This window comes from Salminus brasiliensis, chromosome 5, assembly GCF_030463535.1.
Source record: "Salminus brasiliensis chromosome 5, fSalBra1.hap2, whole genome shotgun sequence".
Classification (NCBI taxonomy): domain Eukaryota; kingdom Metazoa; phylum Chordata; class Actinopteri; order Characiformes; family Bryconidae; genus Salminus; species Salminus brasiliensis.
Genome location: NC_132882.1, coordinates 13,857,962 through 13,875,917, shown reverse-complemented (window position 1 = coordinate 13,875,917; position 17,956 = coordinate 13,857,962). Strand labels below are relative to the sequence as shown.

The 17,956-nt window shown below is 40.1% G+C and overlaps 1 protein-coding gene across 1 annotated transcript; it reads left to right on the top strand.

Moving 5' to 3' along the window:
• Positions 1-2,619: 2,619 nt before the first annotated feature.
• On the top strand, positions 2,620-6,310 carry scxb (scleraxis bHLH transcription factor b). Its single transcript, XM_072678751.1, has 2 exons — positions 2,620-3,186; positions 6,272-6,310. Exons 1-2 carry the CDS (start codon positions 2,620-2,622, stop codon positions 6,308-6,310), a joined length of 606 nt encoding a protein of 201 aa, XP_072534852.1.
• The last annotated feature ends 11,646 nt before the right edge of the window (positions 6,311-17,956 follow it).

The following is a 17,956-nucleotide window of genomic DNA, read 5'->3' as shown; positions in this document are numbered from 1 at the left end:
AACCTTGCTCCCCAATAGCTCATACTCTGCTTTTGGTCTTGTTGCAATAATGCCAAATATAAGGAAGGCAGCCTTAATCCAATTGCTTTCAGTATGAAAAAAAAGAGATGAATTCATAGATTTATGCATCATCAATAAAGCCTAACTGAGCAGTTGGCTATATTTAAAAATGCAATGTGTCTTTGTTTAGCTGAAGCATTTATTTTTACAGTGCAGTCAATATTAAAACCATGATATCAGTCAGAGATAAACAGTAATATGAAGCTGAGAGAACTGTCAGAGAGACCCTGACGGGCACGAGATTCCAGAAGGTTCTGGACGGTTCACTTTTTCCATTTCTTAGGCCCACTGACCTGCTTAGCGTCTGAATTCTTTGGCTTCTGAGTAACGGGACGATTACAGCATGGAATTTCAGGGAGGACTGACTTCATTTGTGCTCCTGAAATAGCAAGACTGGAAGTCAAAAAAGCAAGGCCACAGATAGGCAATTACCAGTAGGCATCGATGCGGTGAGGTTCGGGTTGCCAAATTATCCCTACCGTTTCCACTAAAAAAGCTGACCTTAGAAGAGCACTTTTCCACTACATTGCTCCAGCCACACAGCTTTAGTCTGTTCATCTATCCAATGAGGTATAACGTTTCAGAACTAATTAGACCACCTTTTGTGACATGTAAAGTCAGACTCGCTCTCTCTCTCCCCATCTCTCTCTCTTCTTTTAAATGGGCCAGCTGCAGAGGCTGGGTCCCATCAGGAGTGGGTGCTTGTGGGCTTGGCATGTCCCCAGCCCAGGCTAGACAGTCGTGTCCCTCAGCGCTACGGCCGTCCAACCGTCCGGCAGACTGCGTAACGAGTCAGTCAGGCTGTCTGCGGTGCTGCGCAAAGGATTAGTTCCGAATTTTGACAGCACCCTGACCCCTGCCAAAAGAGTTCAACTACTCTGGCTGGAGGGAGAAGGGAGGGTGGGGGGGACTCTTGGCGAATGGATGAGGTTTTAACACTGGAAGGAAGGGAGGAAGTCAGAGAGGCAGAGGGAGTAATAGCAATCAGATGTTGACAGTACTGCTCTGCTACTAACGGCGTCATTCAGAGATATTAAATATCATTTGTGACTCTGAGGGCTGCTTTTCTCCTGGATAACGATGAGGCTATGACTTTACCATTTATCAGAATGAGGAATTGCTCATGGCAGGTGATTAATTAAACAGTGAAACCATGATTTCCTAAACAAAGACGTATAAAGATTAGATTAATAATAACAATAATAAGTCTTTTGGTGGCCACTTTGTTGGAGCAAGAGAGTGATATGGAGGAATATAAACATTATAAAAAATGTACCTGGATTGTTGCCAAGACATTGGCAAAAAACAGCTTTCGCTGCCCAACTTTAAAAGTTTTTCTCCATTCCTGAGTCATCACTGCCTCCAGTGATCATCTCATCACTACGTCAGGCAATGAAACTGGAGCCACTGCAGACAGCACATGCTGGCTCTAGGTCACTTTCACCTCCTTTCAGAGCCTTCCAGTACCCTAAAGCACTTCCTTTTTAATCAGTGCTAGCGCTGCAACTGGCTAGTCTCCATGTCCAACAGTCAATATCATGAATAAAGAAAAATAGAATGTAACGGAATGGAATTAGGAATGAAAAATGCAGGATTTACATAACGATGGTAATATGATTATCCGTGACATTCACACTCAGCAACTGTCTAGTCGGTTTAACGGCTTCCCTTAATGTACCTCCATAGGCATATGTGCTGAAGGAGCTATACTGATTTCTGGTGACAAGAACGGATTGGGTTCAGGACTACAAGACACGAAAGTGTTTCACGATGTGAAGATTCAACTATTTGAGAGAAATATTCAGTAGTTTCAGTGTTCAGATCTTCAAGTAACAAAAAAATGTAGAATCAAAAGAATGAAGCAGGAAAAAGATGAAGAATGGCTGCAGAGGAACAGCAGCTTTGCTAACCAGCCTTCAGAGGATTTTTCAAACTTTCTGGTTTCGTAATACATCAATGAAGGTGACACTCATTGAGAGTCAAATTTAAAAGCAAAAGTGTGAGGGCGAGCTCCACTGCCTTCTCTTTCTCTCCCATCACTCTTTCAACAGCTCCCTGGATTATGCGTTTACAGTGGGAGAGGGGGAGCAGTCCCCAGCCACTCCCCCACCACCACCACCACCACGCTCACGCACTATAAAGCCAAGGCATAAGGAAACACTCAGTCGTAATAACACGTGGAACTGTTGAGGGGATGAGAGCTAGTGGGAAACACTCATTCACTTACTCACTCACTCCGGCTGCTGCTCGGTGAGCTGGTACCTTAAAGAGCCTGCAGAAGAGGAAGGACTATCAGCTCTCTATGGTACAAATCATAATGAGTAACTGAGTCTACCATCAGTGGATTGGTTTAAGACGCCGCAGGATTTCAAGAAACTGGACTGTGAGGGTTGTTTTCTCTGTTCATATGCTGGACGGTTCATGTGTTTACATGTTGAATTGACAGAAGACAAATTCAGGGTTTGTCCCTGTAGAATTTCATTGACCAGAGAAAGGTAAGACTTCCACAGTGTTGTTAAGTGGAGACCAAGGACGCATGTGAGAAAGACAGATCAGGTGATGATGTCCTTTGCTGTGGTTCGCCCATCTCCCGCCCGCTTTCTCTACTCTGAAATCAGCATGCTCTCAGAAGATGATGAGAATGGAAGTGAAAGTTCAGGGTCCGATGACAAATCTTCCTGCCTGTCCTCTCCTGGCTGCGGCCCTATTAAAGCTGCCTCTCGCAAACGGAAGTACGGCTGTCGGCCATCGGCCATGTCCACAGACCTCCGATTGCCAGTATCAGAGGTCCGGCAGCGCAATGCAGCAAATGCCCGTGAGCGGGACCGTACCAACAGCGTCAACATGGCTTTCACCGCCCTACGGACGCTCATACCCACTGAACCAGCCGACCGCAAGCTGTCCAAGATTGAAACGCTGCGGCTGGCCTCCAGTTACATCTCTCACCTGGAAAACGTGCTGTTGGTGGGTGAGGCATGTGGAGACGGGCAACCGTGCCACAGGAGCCCAGCAGCCCTGCACAACCACCTCCACAGTCCCCACAAACCCTCGGCCCCCAGTCCGGACTCTGAGAACTCCCAACCCAGACAGATCTGCACCTTCTGCCTCAGCAACCAGAGACGACTGGTGAGTAATACACTACAGCTGTCTGCTGTGTAAGCATCTCTATGTAGATTCCTACATATTAAAAGAAGCTAATAAAATTATCACTGTGTTGTGATGCAAGGCAGTGATTCAGCTGTGTCAATTTTTGAATGTCAGAATCAATTATAATTGATTCAACATGTTCAATTAAGATAATACTCATTTTAGAGTCATCATTACATTCCCAGTCTATTTTTCAGACCTTCCTGAAGTTATATTTGTATATTTATTATTAAATGTTTTATATTCTGAATCAAACCAAAATAATCAAACCGAATCTTTGAATTGATACAGTATTAGAAATTTGAGATTTTTAAGATGTACTGAATCATTTCTTAAAGATTCCTAATCAAACAGATTCACTGTGAGGCGCGAGATTTCTATCCTTAGAAAGCGCGAGATTTTCTATCCTATATGGAACAAATTTGGGTTGATGTCAGATGCATTTCGGTGCTGGCTTCCATCAAAGCAACATCCGTTTCTGAAAGTTCCTCTCCTTGAATTCTTCAGAGCACAAGCAGTGCTAACCCCTAAAACAGGGAACTTACGTTCTTCACTCGGCTTCTGCTTGTGACATTTAAGAAGATAAGTGTTTAGAATAATGTTTAAAAAGGTGTGACACACTGCTGCCAACCTTCAACATCAAAACTCCTTATCATTCTCATTTAAGAAAGACTTCAAGAAAGTGTCTCTCTGTGTCTCACAAACAGAAATAGTCTACTGAACACACATCTCGTCTGGCTCAGAGGCCTGACTTTCAGATCTGTTTCTGAATTGTTGAATTCAGGTTTTTTTCAATTTCAAGGCAATCAGTTTTGACTCACATCCACCCTACTTTGAACTTTACCAGTCAAGATGTAAGGAATTTGCAGTTAACGTTCTAAAGTGTCTATTTATGTTTGTTTTTTTTGCCGCTGATATTTACATCATTTTTTATGTCGCCCTGTAAACACGACTAATTCAGGCACTTTAGGCCTTGGCACAGTTGACACCAGTAATTTGTCCAGTCGTGTGTTCCATACAAGACTGATTTGTCCTCAAAAACCTTCATAACAACGCTTTTCCTGTGTAACACAATGAACCTGACAAACAGTCACAGAAATTTGGAAATATGATGGAGGACGTGTGAAATGACATCAGCGCACAGCGGGCTGTAGACAAATGACTGTGTGTCCCACATGTCTTCTGTGCTCTGGAAACATCTGGGCTTGTGTGTATCTAACTTCCAGTGAGAGTGCTGGTCTAAAATCAGTGAATGCCATTTATATTTCATTAATATCAGCATACCTGGAATTCCTAAATGATCTAAAGCACAGTATGATTTGAAGCCTATTCCATGACTATATGAGTAAAGCTCATAGGCTGAATCACAACAAAAAGTAGTGTATTTCTGGGGTAAAAAACTAAACGCAGACATAATGATGGCTTAGTAGTACCACCATGAATTCTATTTAATCTATTTTATTGTCTGTAACTGTTCAAAATCAAATATTACTGATACAATATTAAAATCCAATAGTTCTTTTTAATTACTTTATTGCCTAAGAGCAGCATATTTCCTCTGCTAATGCTGTATGATAAATTGTATAGTTCATGGTAACACTTTATTTGGATAGTTCCATTCAGATGTTTTACAGAAATGTAATGTAATGTTATTAATGTAATTAAATGTTCATTAAATGCAATATAATGTAACTCTAACTTTAACCCTAAACTCAAAACCTAACCCTGTTCCTAATACTACCCATAGTCTGTTACCAATTTAAGCATCTGTAAATAATCTATAGGGGGCAAAAGTGTATAATCCAAGTACAGTGAGAGCCAGTTCATCCTCATGTTATTCTCTTACAGACATACACAATATTAAAGGCTATTATTCTCCTAAAAAGAAGAAATAAAAATAAAAATCTTCTTGTTTACAGCATGAAAATGCTTGCTAATCTAAGCACTTCACTATTTCAGCTTTATAGCATTACTTTCATTCCATGTAGAAGCTGGAATGAAAGAACAGCTATTGCAGCTCATTTGAAAAATGTACACAAACTGTATATAGTGATCTGTATATAATCTACAGCATCATATCTAGACTCAGTATGACACTACAAAGCCATCTCCAGGATATGTTTCTTTGACTGTAAAAATGCAGGTGGGTAGGAGGGTAGTAACTACACTCATTTACTCATTTTACTCACTGACAGATTTGTACTTTCTTGTAAGTGATAGGAATCTGCTGTTTGCTCAGTTACACTTTAGTAAATAACCTTGTTCTGAATTGAAATGTTATTTTGGTGACAGCATCTGTACTGCTTTGATATTAGTCACAGTTCTGAGCGTTGCATTGTGGACTGACGTGATACCGAAAACATCTGAGTAACACCCAACAAATTTCAGTTTCTGTATTAGTAGATGTTTTATAAGTTGCTTGTGTATTTTATTGAACAGCTACTCATTACTCTTATTTAAGTTGTTAATTTTTCAGAAAGGCTCTACTTTTACTAGTCAATATTTCACTGTTGAGTATTTGAGTTCAGGCTTCTCTTATCAACTCTGATTACACACAAGCACACATAAACGTAAACATGCTGAGGCCTAATTGTGCCGATGGCCCTAACCTAGAGTCACCCAGCAGTGTGAACAGGATTAATGCACGCCAGCTGGGTCTCACAGTACACTAGTGAGAGTGGAAAAAGTGAGGCTTGCTGCCCCCTCAGCTGACGTTATGGCCAGACATCCTCCACCTCAAACAGATCACGTTCCCTCAAAGCACTCAGATAAATACCTAATTACTTTTCAAACACAGCTTCTGGCAAAGTTATGCATGTTCGAAAGCTCATTAGTGTCTGTATAAAATGTGTTAAATATAACTTCTACAATTTGCCTTTTAAAATACAGTTATACTGTTTAATGAAATTTAAATCATATAGATTTTTATGCTTTGATTTTAATGACTCTCGTATTTTATGCTGCCTTTGCAGTGTAAAACCTCTTTGGAGTTTTTATGCTTGTTTTTTTAAATGATATTTGTGCTTTATACAATTGTGTAATTGCTGTTGCTTTGTCATTTCAGAACAAAGACAGAGACAGAAAAACAGCTATAAGAAGTTAATGCTGAAGAGGAGGCGGGAATGGGAACTCTCAACTGTATATTTTGTGTATTTTTAATAAGTAAGCTATTTTACACAGCAAAATAGCCATGTTATACATAAACTTTTATTTATCCTGTAATTGTACTCTACTCTCCTGAAGGGATTGCATCACTGTGGACCAATCACTCAGCTGCATTTGTTAACATGTGGAAAAGCCTTAAGGACACCGCACATTAAGACTCTGTGTAAATTCCACCAACAAATCAACTGTGGACCAAGTAAGACTATTCATACAGAGGAGGACAATACCTGATACTGAAACGGGGACATGAAGAAACACTGATCAGCTTTGACCTGCTCCAGCTTTCTATGCAAGAGTGGAATAAAGTACCTTCAGATCCATCAACATGAGCCCTTAGCTGTTTTACATTCTGCGCATAATGGGAAAATGAGGCAGCACACACACATTCTCTTAATACACTTCCCATAGTGTTGCTTAAACATGCTTGTATCTTTTGAAAAAGTTAAGACACAACACTAATCAGGAGCTTACTGGTCAAAACAACACAGTGTCTCACCTGACAAAACACAGGAAAGCTAGCTTTTCTATCAAACAATATTTTTAAACTTTTCAAGGAATGAAATGATCAATAATTATTTTAATCAGTCATAAAACACTGACCAACAAACCCCATAATTTTTCATTTGTGCTGTTTTTGCTGTACATCTGCTGAAACGATTTGATAAATTTGACTGTAAACAGGCTAAAAAGTGCAACAATATCACTGAATGAAATCTAGTCTTTTAAGTAGCTTTACCAGAACATTCCAGTGAACCGCTCTGCATAAATCACTTTACCCAAAAACCAAAAACATTCAAAAGCAAACATTTCCTTTTTTTATACCATTGAAACAATAAAAAAGAGTGGCAGAAAGCATCAATGCCCCAAATTATGGCAAACCAGAGATCTGAGTATGTGTCAGAAGAGGGATAGATGTGGAAGTGTGTACAGTGGCACGCAAACATTTGGGCTCTCAATGTTTTGTCACTATAATAACCTGGAGAGATTGACTTCCACATTCCTTGTTTTTTTATACAAGAGTCTATTTTTAGTTCCATCTTTTACATTTTTAGAATGACTAAAAAGGAGAAAAGGCCCAAAGCAATATTTTGACCACCCTGCATGGTCAGTGCTTAATCACACCCGTTTTGTCAAGTATCGCTGCTTGTAAACTCGTTGCTTTTTGTAACAGCAGAGTGCATCAATTTCAGCCATTCTTCTTAGCAAAAGGCTTCTAGTTTTGTAAGATTTTTGGGTGGCCTTGAATGCACTGCTCTTCTGAGATCACACAGCTGCTGCAGGATTATGAGAATAGTTTTTTAATCAGTTGATACTGAATGTTTTGCTTGCTTTTGCTTGCTGTTATTCAGTGTAGTTTTGTGTTTTTTGTGAGATCCATGTTATTTTGTGAGATCCAATTATTTTCAGACATGTTTTAAATTTAGTATCAAAATGTTTGTCTTAATTTCAGTTCAATGCTGAATATTTGCTAAAATGTAGTTGAATCAATTTAATAATTAACAATGTCGCCTGCTTTCTGCTACTGGGATGGAGAGAGAGTGAGAGAGAGTGAGTGAGAGTAAGACAGCAGGTCCAACTGTGTTTACACAGGGCATGAGATGAGATCTGCAGGTAGATTTCTGGCAAACTGCCTGTCATGTGTCCTCTACTTTACCTTTGGATTCTGTTACTCAGTCTCACACACACACACACACACCCATATATATATATATATATATATATATATATATATATATATATATATATATATATATATAGAGAGAGAGAGAGAGAGAGAGAGAGAGAGAGAGGTGTGCATTTCTCAAGTAAAATATTTACCTCCATCACCACCACCCACTGTTTTTTACCCCATAATGCAAATTCAAGATGACTACTTTCTTCTAGTTTGTTTCTATTACTTTAAGCTCCAATAATGTCATTCATTTGATGTTACTTTGACAGCACATTCTTTGAGTTAACTTTTACAGCACAAAAAGAGATTTGTCCCTGGAACACAAGTGTAAATCAGATGCTAGATTAACCTCACTTGGTGTGATATCAGAACTGCAGCGTTCTTCAAGGGCTTTGCAAAAACAACACCACAGAGTTCCACACGAATCCCCAGTAAACTGCTGCCTGTCACAGGGAGCCGATCCATCAGCTTGAGGTTGGCCATATCTCGCTCAATAGACTCTCTTTGAACTGTGACCAGTCTAGTGTGCTCAGACCATTTAGCCCACTTCTTCCCTCTCTGTCTGAATCCATTATCCAACAACAACACGACCTGGACCTCTCCCGCAGCTGCAGGACAGGCCACCAGAAACCTCTAGCAGGGCAGGTGGAGGGGGCACTGACTGCTACTGTTAAGTTAGACAAGAGCTTTTTTGAACATTTCCGTTGTTTGAAGGCTGCTATTAGTGTCGTGCTAGCCTCCATTAGTGCTTGTCTAAAAGTGACCATCTCTTGCAGCAATTTCAGGCAATACTACATTTTGCCTGTATTTTACTATTGTTGTTGTGTGGTTTTACATACCAAAAATCATTCACTTATAAAATGTAAAATTCATTGGTGGAAGAATAAAGCATACACTGAAAATAACACCCTGCCTATAGTAAAGCATGGCGGTGGCTCAGTGATGCTCTGAGGCTGCTACGCTTCCTCTGGCACTAGAAACTGTCTGAGCAGGGCAAAATTGATTCAACCAAGTATCAGGAAAGCCTAGAAGAAAATGCCATGCATTCTGCGAGGAAGCTGAAGCTTGGGACCTTCCAACAGGACAATTATCCGAAGCATACCTCAAAGTCCACCAAGGCTTGGTTTCAGAAGAAGTCCTGGAAGATTCTAAAGTGGCTGTCACAGTTGTTTGACTTAAACCCCATAAAAAAATCTTTGATGGGTTTGTAGAAGGAGAATAATTCTGAACAGAAGACATTAAAGGAGTTGTTTTGTGTTGAATTTGGAGAAAACACTAGTTATATTAGTTGATTTGAGTCAATGATACATTTATAAACTTTTAACAGTGTTTACATTAAAACCCAAAAGTCTTACAGCTTTCCATAACAAATGTGTTTAATTCAAATATGTTGTAATAATGTTGAGACATATTTATTATTATTATTATTATTATTATTATTATTATTATTATTATTATTATTGTTCTTCTTCTTCTTATTATTATTATTATTATTATTGTTATGAATATATAAATACATAAATATGTTACTTTTAATTGTGAGTTTGAATGTATTGTTTTTTTAAAGACACTGAACAGAAAACATGATATATGCCCGTATATATGCAGAAACAAAGACCTAAACCCATAAACCCATCTAAAACGTCTATCCTGCAACTGCAGGAAAAATAGAATATACTGTAAAATCTTGATCATATGCCAGTTATTTTCAATATATTAAATTTTTTGTATGCAGATAATAGTAAAGTAAGATGTTCCTCATACCTCCTGCTGTTCTGCATTCCAACTGCAACTAAACATACCAGTTCTTTAGACAGGAGTAAAAATATGCTATATTTAACATGATCAATTCAGCCCAGCACGCCTATCTTCCCAGCATAAACAGCCTAACAGCACCTGCACTGTAAAACTGGAGGCAGCATATGTCCTCCGGACTCACTGGAATTCGGGAAGGTTTATAGTCAGTGGCATAACTTAAAGAAACGAGATTTTAACAAGTTTTAAAATAAAAGTGTTCAGTTCATTTTAAATGAAGCGTTCTGAACAGAATGCCAATCCTAGGTCTGCTCAAGCTCTGTGGCTTTCCATCGTTCTGACAGCCTGCTGTTCTTAAGGAAGCCTTTACTTCTGTGGTGCACTTTCAGGCATAGGACCTTCCTACATTTTGAAGCAGGTATATACTGTTGTGTAAAAGAAGTAGTTCAGCCCTGCAACATGGCCATAGCTGGAATTACTGCTTGTAGATTGGAAATTTTAATTATGAAAATTATTAGGTTTTGTTTTAGAATGGAAAGACAGGTGTACTATGCAGAAAAGAGAGGTCGTTGGCAGACGTTAGCCAAAGTTTTGTGTTTTTAAAAACTCCAAACAAAACAGGACCTCCTCTCCTGGCTTTGTTTTGGGAAGGGGTGGAAAGTACTTAATTAATATCATAAAAAGTAAATAATATCAAATAATATCAACTTTTAGTGAAAGTCAATGGAAAAATATTTTGGAGCATTTTAATTGGTCCATTTACTGCCAGATTTGGAAAATAGTTTGTATACGTTATACTTCAGTGTGACTATTTTATTTTAAACTGAGAAGCTGTACTCTTACCCAGTGGCATTTCCAGGAGAATTTGTTTATTATTATTAGTGCCTCCTGTCGGATGAGTTTTTATTAGTGCCTCCTGTCGGTTGAGTTTGAGTGTACTTAATTTTTTTTTTATCAGAGTAAAATAAAACTATGCTAATTCATCTGCCCACACTGTCCAGCAACTAAAGAAATCTATACTTTTATCTTTATATAACTCAATTAAAATTTCAATACTTCAATATTGACGTTCACACAAGTATATTTTTGACAATATTTCCACATTTATCTGAGTAAGACTGTGACTCACTATCTGTTTATTTGTATATTTTACACCTTAGATCATAGGTCTAGATCACAGGTCATTTTCCTTTCAATTTCTGTTGTTCCATTTTTCCATTTTGAGGTGACTCATGGCCCCCAAATGAGGCGTGAGTCACCTCAGTCGCCTCACCTCAACTTCAAAATTATATTTAAATATTGACTTTTGTCTCTAATGGTCCACAATACTAAGATAGTCACTTACCCCAGCCTGGCCTATCCCCGGTTCAAATGGTCTAGAACCTCCACTGCTTTACAGTAGTAAAAGCAATGGTTCTGTGATCCCACTCACAGACCCCACCTGAGTGTATGGATGGTTCTTTGACTTTGTACTTGATGTATATGATCCTTTACAGAACACTGTAAACAAACAGACTCTGTCTGTCTACCCATCTGTCTGTCTACCCTTTTGTTTAAACCCCCTTTTTTGTTTTACTTTTCTATTTTATTTGATGTTTTTATCAAATGGTTATTTTGAAAAAAAAAAAATACATTGGCACATTTTCTATTATATTTTTCCAACCACTGTTAGGAAAATCTTCAACCACTGTTACAAGGCAGTCAAAGAGTGTGTTTAATCAGAACAGATATAATGCTAATGTTTTATATGATTGACAGCCAAGGAGACACAACTCTTTGTTCTGATTGGCTGAAAGCTGGGTGGTCCACTTCATTTTTTCTGGTTTACAGAGCCTGAGGATTTTTTTTTTTGTTTTCCTCTGAGTTTACATTTTATAGCTGCTGGAAGACAAAGAATTTCAAATATTACAAAAATAAAGTCCAGACTCTAAAATCACAGACCCTCTTATGCACTTGTACTTGCACCCTAATGACTCCTCCATCAACTCTTTAGGAACAATTGTTCCTCAGTGTCTATGATTTCTATGAGGTTTTCCCATTCCATCAGGGAACAGTGTGCAGAGAGGAGGAGAAGAGGTCGTCAAAACAATACTGGAACTACAGGTGGTGACCTCACCTGCCCCATCCTTTCTCCCTCGCACTCACACACCTGTGTGACTGATTGATCCTCCTCTGGACCTTGGGTTCCAGCCAAGTAACCCTGTCAACATTCCAGCAGTAAGAAAACAAGTCCTCTCCGTCTTTACAGGGTTCGCACTAATTATTTCCTGCTGGGACAGCTGTGACTGAGCTAAACCGCTTCACAACGAGCCACTCGCAGCGCTGACTTCTGTAAGAGATGAATACTTGCAATATAATGCAACTATGTAGTGTGCAATAATTCAACATAACATCACAGACAACTTCACCTGATCTTCAGGACAACAGCTGGTGTTTATAAAGCTTGTGTAAAACTAACCCTGTACTCTTGTCTGCTAGGCTGTATCTCTCCTGTAATTTTCCTGAGTAAAAAAAAAAAATACTGCACAGAAAATGCAGTGCATGTCTTGGGATGAATTAAATGTCTTTAAAACCAGAATCAGAAGAAGAAGTGGTTGAACTTGTTGGAGATGAGCATGTGCCTGGGGAATCCTCCCACCTAGTCATCATTCTATGACTCTTCCAGACAGCAGTCTGTGTCAGCAAACTGCCGGTACAATTTATTCTTATATTCTCTCTTGGCAGAGCTTACTGAGTGCAATCCTGGCTGGTGTGTAACCTTCCCTATCACTGCTTTTTGTGGGTTTTGCGAAGGCCTCTCTGTTCTCTGGCTGTTCCCTGTTCTTCGGTGAACCATTGTTTTACTGTGGCTGCACTTCATGGTGGTTCTGATGGGAATGCTGGTGTACTTACGGAAACCAGCGTAGGCAGTGACAGCGACTGTAAGATCATCATGGATGTTTCACTGCGAAGAAGTGTCAGTCCATGCCGTCCTGGAGTTGTCCCTCTGCAATCAAATTAAATGCAAAAATAATGATGTTTAATAGCCCCAACCACTGCCAGATATTGCTGTTGCCAGATACAGATAAAGTATAGGAACAGCTGCTCATTCATTGATTCCTTCAAAACCAAGGGCATTCAAGAAGTTTATTATTTTTTTGGTGAAACTGTCTCTACTGTCCAGGGAAGGCTTTCTATTAGATTCTTTAGCATTGCTGTGAGGAGTTGATTGCATTACACTGACAAGAGCATTAGTGAGGTCAGGATGTTGGATGATCATCACCCCACCTCATCCCCAATTCCCCAACTCATCCCAGATGTATTAGATGGAGCACAATCATTCCAGAGGATGATGGATTTTTTTGGTGTTATGAAGAGTCAGTGAAATGGCCGCTTTCTGACAAAGTATGGTTCTTGGCCACACTGACCATCAAACTGACCCCCCCTCCCCCACACACATACACACATATTTAAAATTTACATTTTGATATAACAAATATTATGCATGTAGTAATTATTTGCAAAAACAGCCACCTAGAAGATTCTTGTGGTGCGTTATGTTGCAGGTAATCCCTGATCCGCACTATTCTGACAATAGCCTAAAGTCTAGCATTTGTAACAGAGGGAATATGAATGAACACTGGACACAGCTGCCTCCTTCTACTGCTTTTACAGGCCCATAGAGGCCTCAGACTCTTCAGTACTTCTCTGATCTCTATACACACACACTCTAACTCTGTACTCTCTGAACACCACCTCATTCAATCTCCCTTATCTTGTGCTCTTTCTTTTGACATCTTATTCCACACTCTCTCTCTGCCTTATCCTTCATTCACTGATTTCTGTTCTCTATATCTCTTTACACCATCCCTCGCACCCTCTCCTTCTCTCGACCTTATCCCTCCCTCTCTCCCTCCCTCTCTCCCTCCCTCCCTCCCTCCCTCCCTCCCTCTCTCCCTCCCTCTCTCTCTCTCTAAATTATCAGTCACTCCCTTTTTTTCTTTTTTGGTGATTATCCTACACTTTTTATCTCCACCATGTCATTCGTTCCACCTTTCTCATCCTCTCCACCTTTTCCATCATCTAATTATTTGTCACCACTCTCGCTCTCTTACTGCCTTACACTCAAAACCAAACAGGTTCTACATGCTACTAAAAAAAGTTTTTTTTTGACTCAAGACTACAGTGGAAGAGCATCTACATCTACACTTGCCGGGGTTCTGTATAAAGTACTGAATTTACTAAAGAACCCTTTTTAAGTATAATATACAGATGTTGAATTTAGAAACAGAGTTTAACAAGTTTTGATTTTAAAAGTAGTCTTGAAATCATCTGGGCCAATCTGTCAGCTCAGAGACCCTTAATGCGCAGGCACTGAGAGTGAGAGAGAGTGGGAGAGAAGGAAAGAGAAAGAGAGAGAGAGAGAGAGAGAGAGAGAGAGAGAGAGAGAGAGAGAGAGAGATAAACTGCAGAGCCAGGAGCAGGAGCTAAGAGCCAGATCCCAATGCACTCCATCCTGTCCAATTGGGCTTGGATTTTAATACTGGAAAAATCTTCCTTAGCTGTCAATCACACACTTTAATAAAAACATAGTATAACATTGCGGTCTCGCTCACTCTCCCTCTGCCCCTCGGAGAGGCCGAATGCGAGGGGTGTCTGCGAAACTGCGAAAATCCAGTCTTTTATTAGCCGCAGCTTGTGCTGGAAAATTAGGATTGTGGCAGAGCTCATCTGGTGAACATTAAGTAAGCACCTGGAGCTTTAGTCAATCATGAAATTAAACTTTGGTATTAAAGACAAATGAAAAAGCTCCACTCCCAGACGAAGGAGTCGGCATCTCTTTGACGCATTTAATCAAATTTCCTACAGGCAGCACAGACTGTCAACCGAAACCTCTCGGGCGGGATGTGTTTGTTTTTCTTTGTGATAGGGCACATAAGCAGGTTTATTCATTTACCACCTTCCTTCACTCCGAGAACAGAAGGAGCTCTTAAAGAGAATGAGGCAGGAGATCAGAAACACTCCACAGCTTTCTCTTATCAGCTAACATCTCAAACAGGACAGGAAAATGGCTTTGGCTGGCGCTGTATGGTCAGTATGGCCTTGTGCTTTTTAATAGAGCGTTAGGGTTCAGAATTCCAGTGTACTGTATATGTGTACAGTGTCTGCCAATATCCTGGAGAGACTAGTTCCTGAATACTATGGGTGTACATATATTTATAAGCCAATTTTATCACAGTATTTTAATATAAATGGCAGCCAGTGTCAGTCTTCAGCCTAAACTACATAGAAAACTATAATTATTGTCTGTCAGCCAAACTTTATTATTATGGAAATTATGAATAACCACATGATTTGTCTGTTTAAGCTGAGTTGCATGCTACCTTTAGGAAGCAGTCACAAATGGACATATCAAGGGACTGATTTAGCATTACTATTACTATTGCTAAGCTAAGTGCATAACAATGGACTTCTGTAGTCTTAAAAGGTGACTTTATATCATTTATTGGTCATTTATAAGTGGTTTTGACCAGAAGAGGAAGGGCCCCCTTGGAACTCTTGGTTCCTCCAGCTAGAGGAGTTTTTCCTTGCCACTGTTGCCTTTGGCTTGCTCACTTGGGGTTACACGTTCTATTTTATTTCCAGAGTTTTGTAAAGCTGCTTTCTGACTACATCAGGTTGTAAAAAGTGTACTATGCAAATACACTACATGGACAAAAGCATTGGGACACCTGCTCATTCATTGTTTCTTTTTGTTTATTTTAAAGAGTTTATATTGCTTTTGTTGGAGCAATTGTCTCTACTGTCCAGGGAAAGCTAAATTTTGGAGCATTGCTGTGAGGATCTGATTGCATTCAGCAACAAGAGCTTTAGTGAGGTCAGGATTTTGGATGATCACCACCCCGCCTCATCCTCAACTCCACAACTCATGTCAGAAGTATTGGATGGAGCATTAACCATCAGTCCAGAGAACCCAGTTCCACTGCTCCACAGCTCAATACTGGGGGATTTATACCCCTCCAGCCTTATGACATCATATTAATCTTAAAAAATTATAATCAGGGTGTGCCTGATTAGTGTTCTTTCTGCAAAACATCCCCCTTAGGGGTGCATTAGGTCTCATTAGGCTGATTTGTGCTTGGACTCCAAGTATTGCGGCTAATGACTATATTTTTAGTCTAGATTCTTTTTGTCATTAAGTTAATTTTTTTTGGAATGGTCCCATTCTAAATTGTGTCTAATTGGGCTCATTAGAAGCCATATTTAGAAGTTATTTTTGTCATTGAGTTATTTTATTTTATTTTTTTTGGGGGGGCATTTTTAGAATCTGCAGTATAATATAAAAGGTTTCAAGTGAGACTTATAACATCTACTGACTAATCATTGACTTAGTAGGAAAAAGAAAATTACTCAAGAAACTCATTCTTCATTGGTGAGCGGCAGAATGGAGCTGTAGTGGCTTCCTTCTGTAAAATAATACTGACAAAAAGAATCATGCTGGATCGAGCAGCGAAATCAACACATTTGGAGCAGAAACTCACCTGAAAAATATCAGCTGCACTCAGAATAGAGGGAGGGGGCAAGGGAGAGAGGGAGAAAGAGATATTCTGGCACAAGCTCTACACCCAGACACATTAGGCCTGTCTGCAGGCTGTCAGTAGTAGGGTGCAGTGACTAATCTCACATCACTCCTGTACTGGGCCTCATTTGAAGGCAAGCGCCTTCCGAGTGCCAAGAGGGAGTCACTCACTAGTCAAACTAACTCACAGAAATTGGCTGGCTGTGCAGTGCTTTTAGAAATTATACTCACACACATCCACACACACACGCCAGCTTCCCTTCTAGGGAGTCACGATAGGCCTCATGCACCCCACCCACGCAGGCCCCCATCGCTGAGAGCACACACACAAACTACTTTTTCCTCTGATAGTTCCTGAACGAAATCCTCATGTGTTTGGGGGTTGGGGCCTGTGTGTATTCGTTCAGCACTGCCGGTGGGGCCTGAGGAAGCCCGTTGTTCTCCATCGGCGGCCAAAGCCGCCTCTGCCCCTCCTTCCCTCCGTTCCATTTAACTCTACACATGGAAAAGCCATCGGGGAGCAAAACCCTCTTCCTCCCGCAGTGGCTCGAGACGGACACGGAGTGGTCACACACACGTTCCTTCCCATTCCACATGCGCTGGAAACAGCTCCTGATGCCAGAGACGGACAGAAATACTGGCTGGTTTTGAACACTGGCTGGTTTGTGGTTCAGGGGGGTTCCTCAGTCAAAGTCAGTCAGAAGAGAGAAGGCAAAAGGCTGAAAATAGCCCAGAACAAAAGCAGTGAAACGACAGCAAACAAAGAGGTCCCTCTAGTGGATACAAGTTCCACCCAATATGTAGCAACAGGCCTGAGTTGCCAGTTTATTCGGATATAATATAATATCACAATACTTAACATTTCATTTAAATAAATTGTCATGATACACAACTTCAGTTTCACATTTGCTCAGTGGTTAGAGTACCGGGCTATTGATGACAGGGATGTGGGTTTAATACCTGGACTCGGCAAGCTGCCACTGTTGAGCCCTTGAGCAAGGCCCTTCACCCTCCCTGCTCCCCGAGCACTGCAGCAATGGCTGCCTGCAAGTGTGCTCACTGTCACTGTGTGTGTTTGATCACTAGTTTGTATGTGTGTGTTCACTGAACAGATGGGTTAAAGGCAGAGGCCAAATTCCATCTGTGTCCAACACAAATGGTGAATACATCTAAAAGGTGTCATTTGTAGGAATACAGTTACTGATTGTGGCTCATCAGATGCTGTACAATTTATCCCCACTGACTCCTCAATAACTAGAAAGGAACATCTGTGGTTAGGGCCTTTACCAACCAGATAATGTTTTTTGAAGATCCACAATAATATAATAAGCAATATCTGTATTGCTTAAAAGCACTACACTATAATATAGTGAAAAGGTATATATGCAATTAGTACATATAATACAATGTGTAGCAACAAGGCCAATATCTGTGTCAAAGAAGTGCTGACAATAGTCTATGGACGAAAGTATTGGGACACCTGCTCATTCATTGTTTCTTCTGCAATCAGGGGTATTAAAAAGAGTTCCTGCTTTTGCTGGAGTAACTGTTTCTACTGTCCAAGGAAGGTTTTGAATTTTCTAGATTTTGGAGCGATG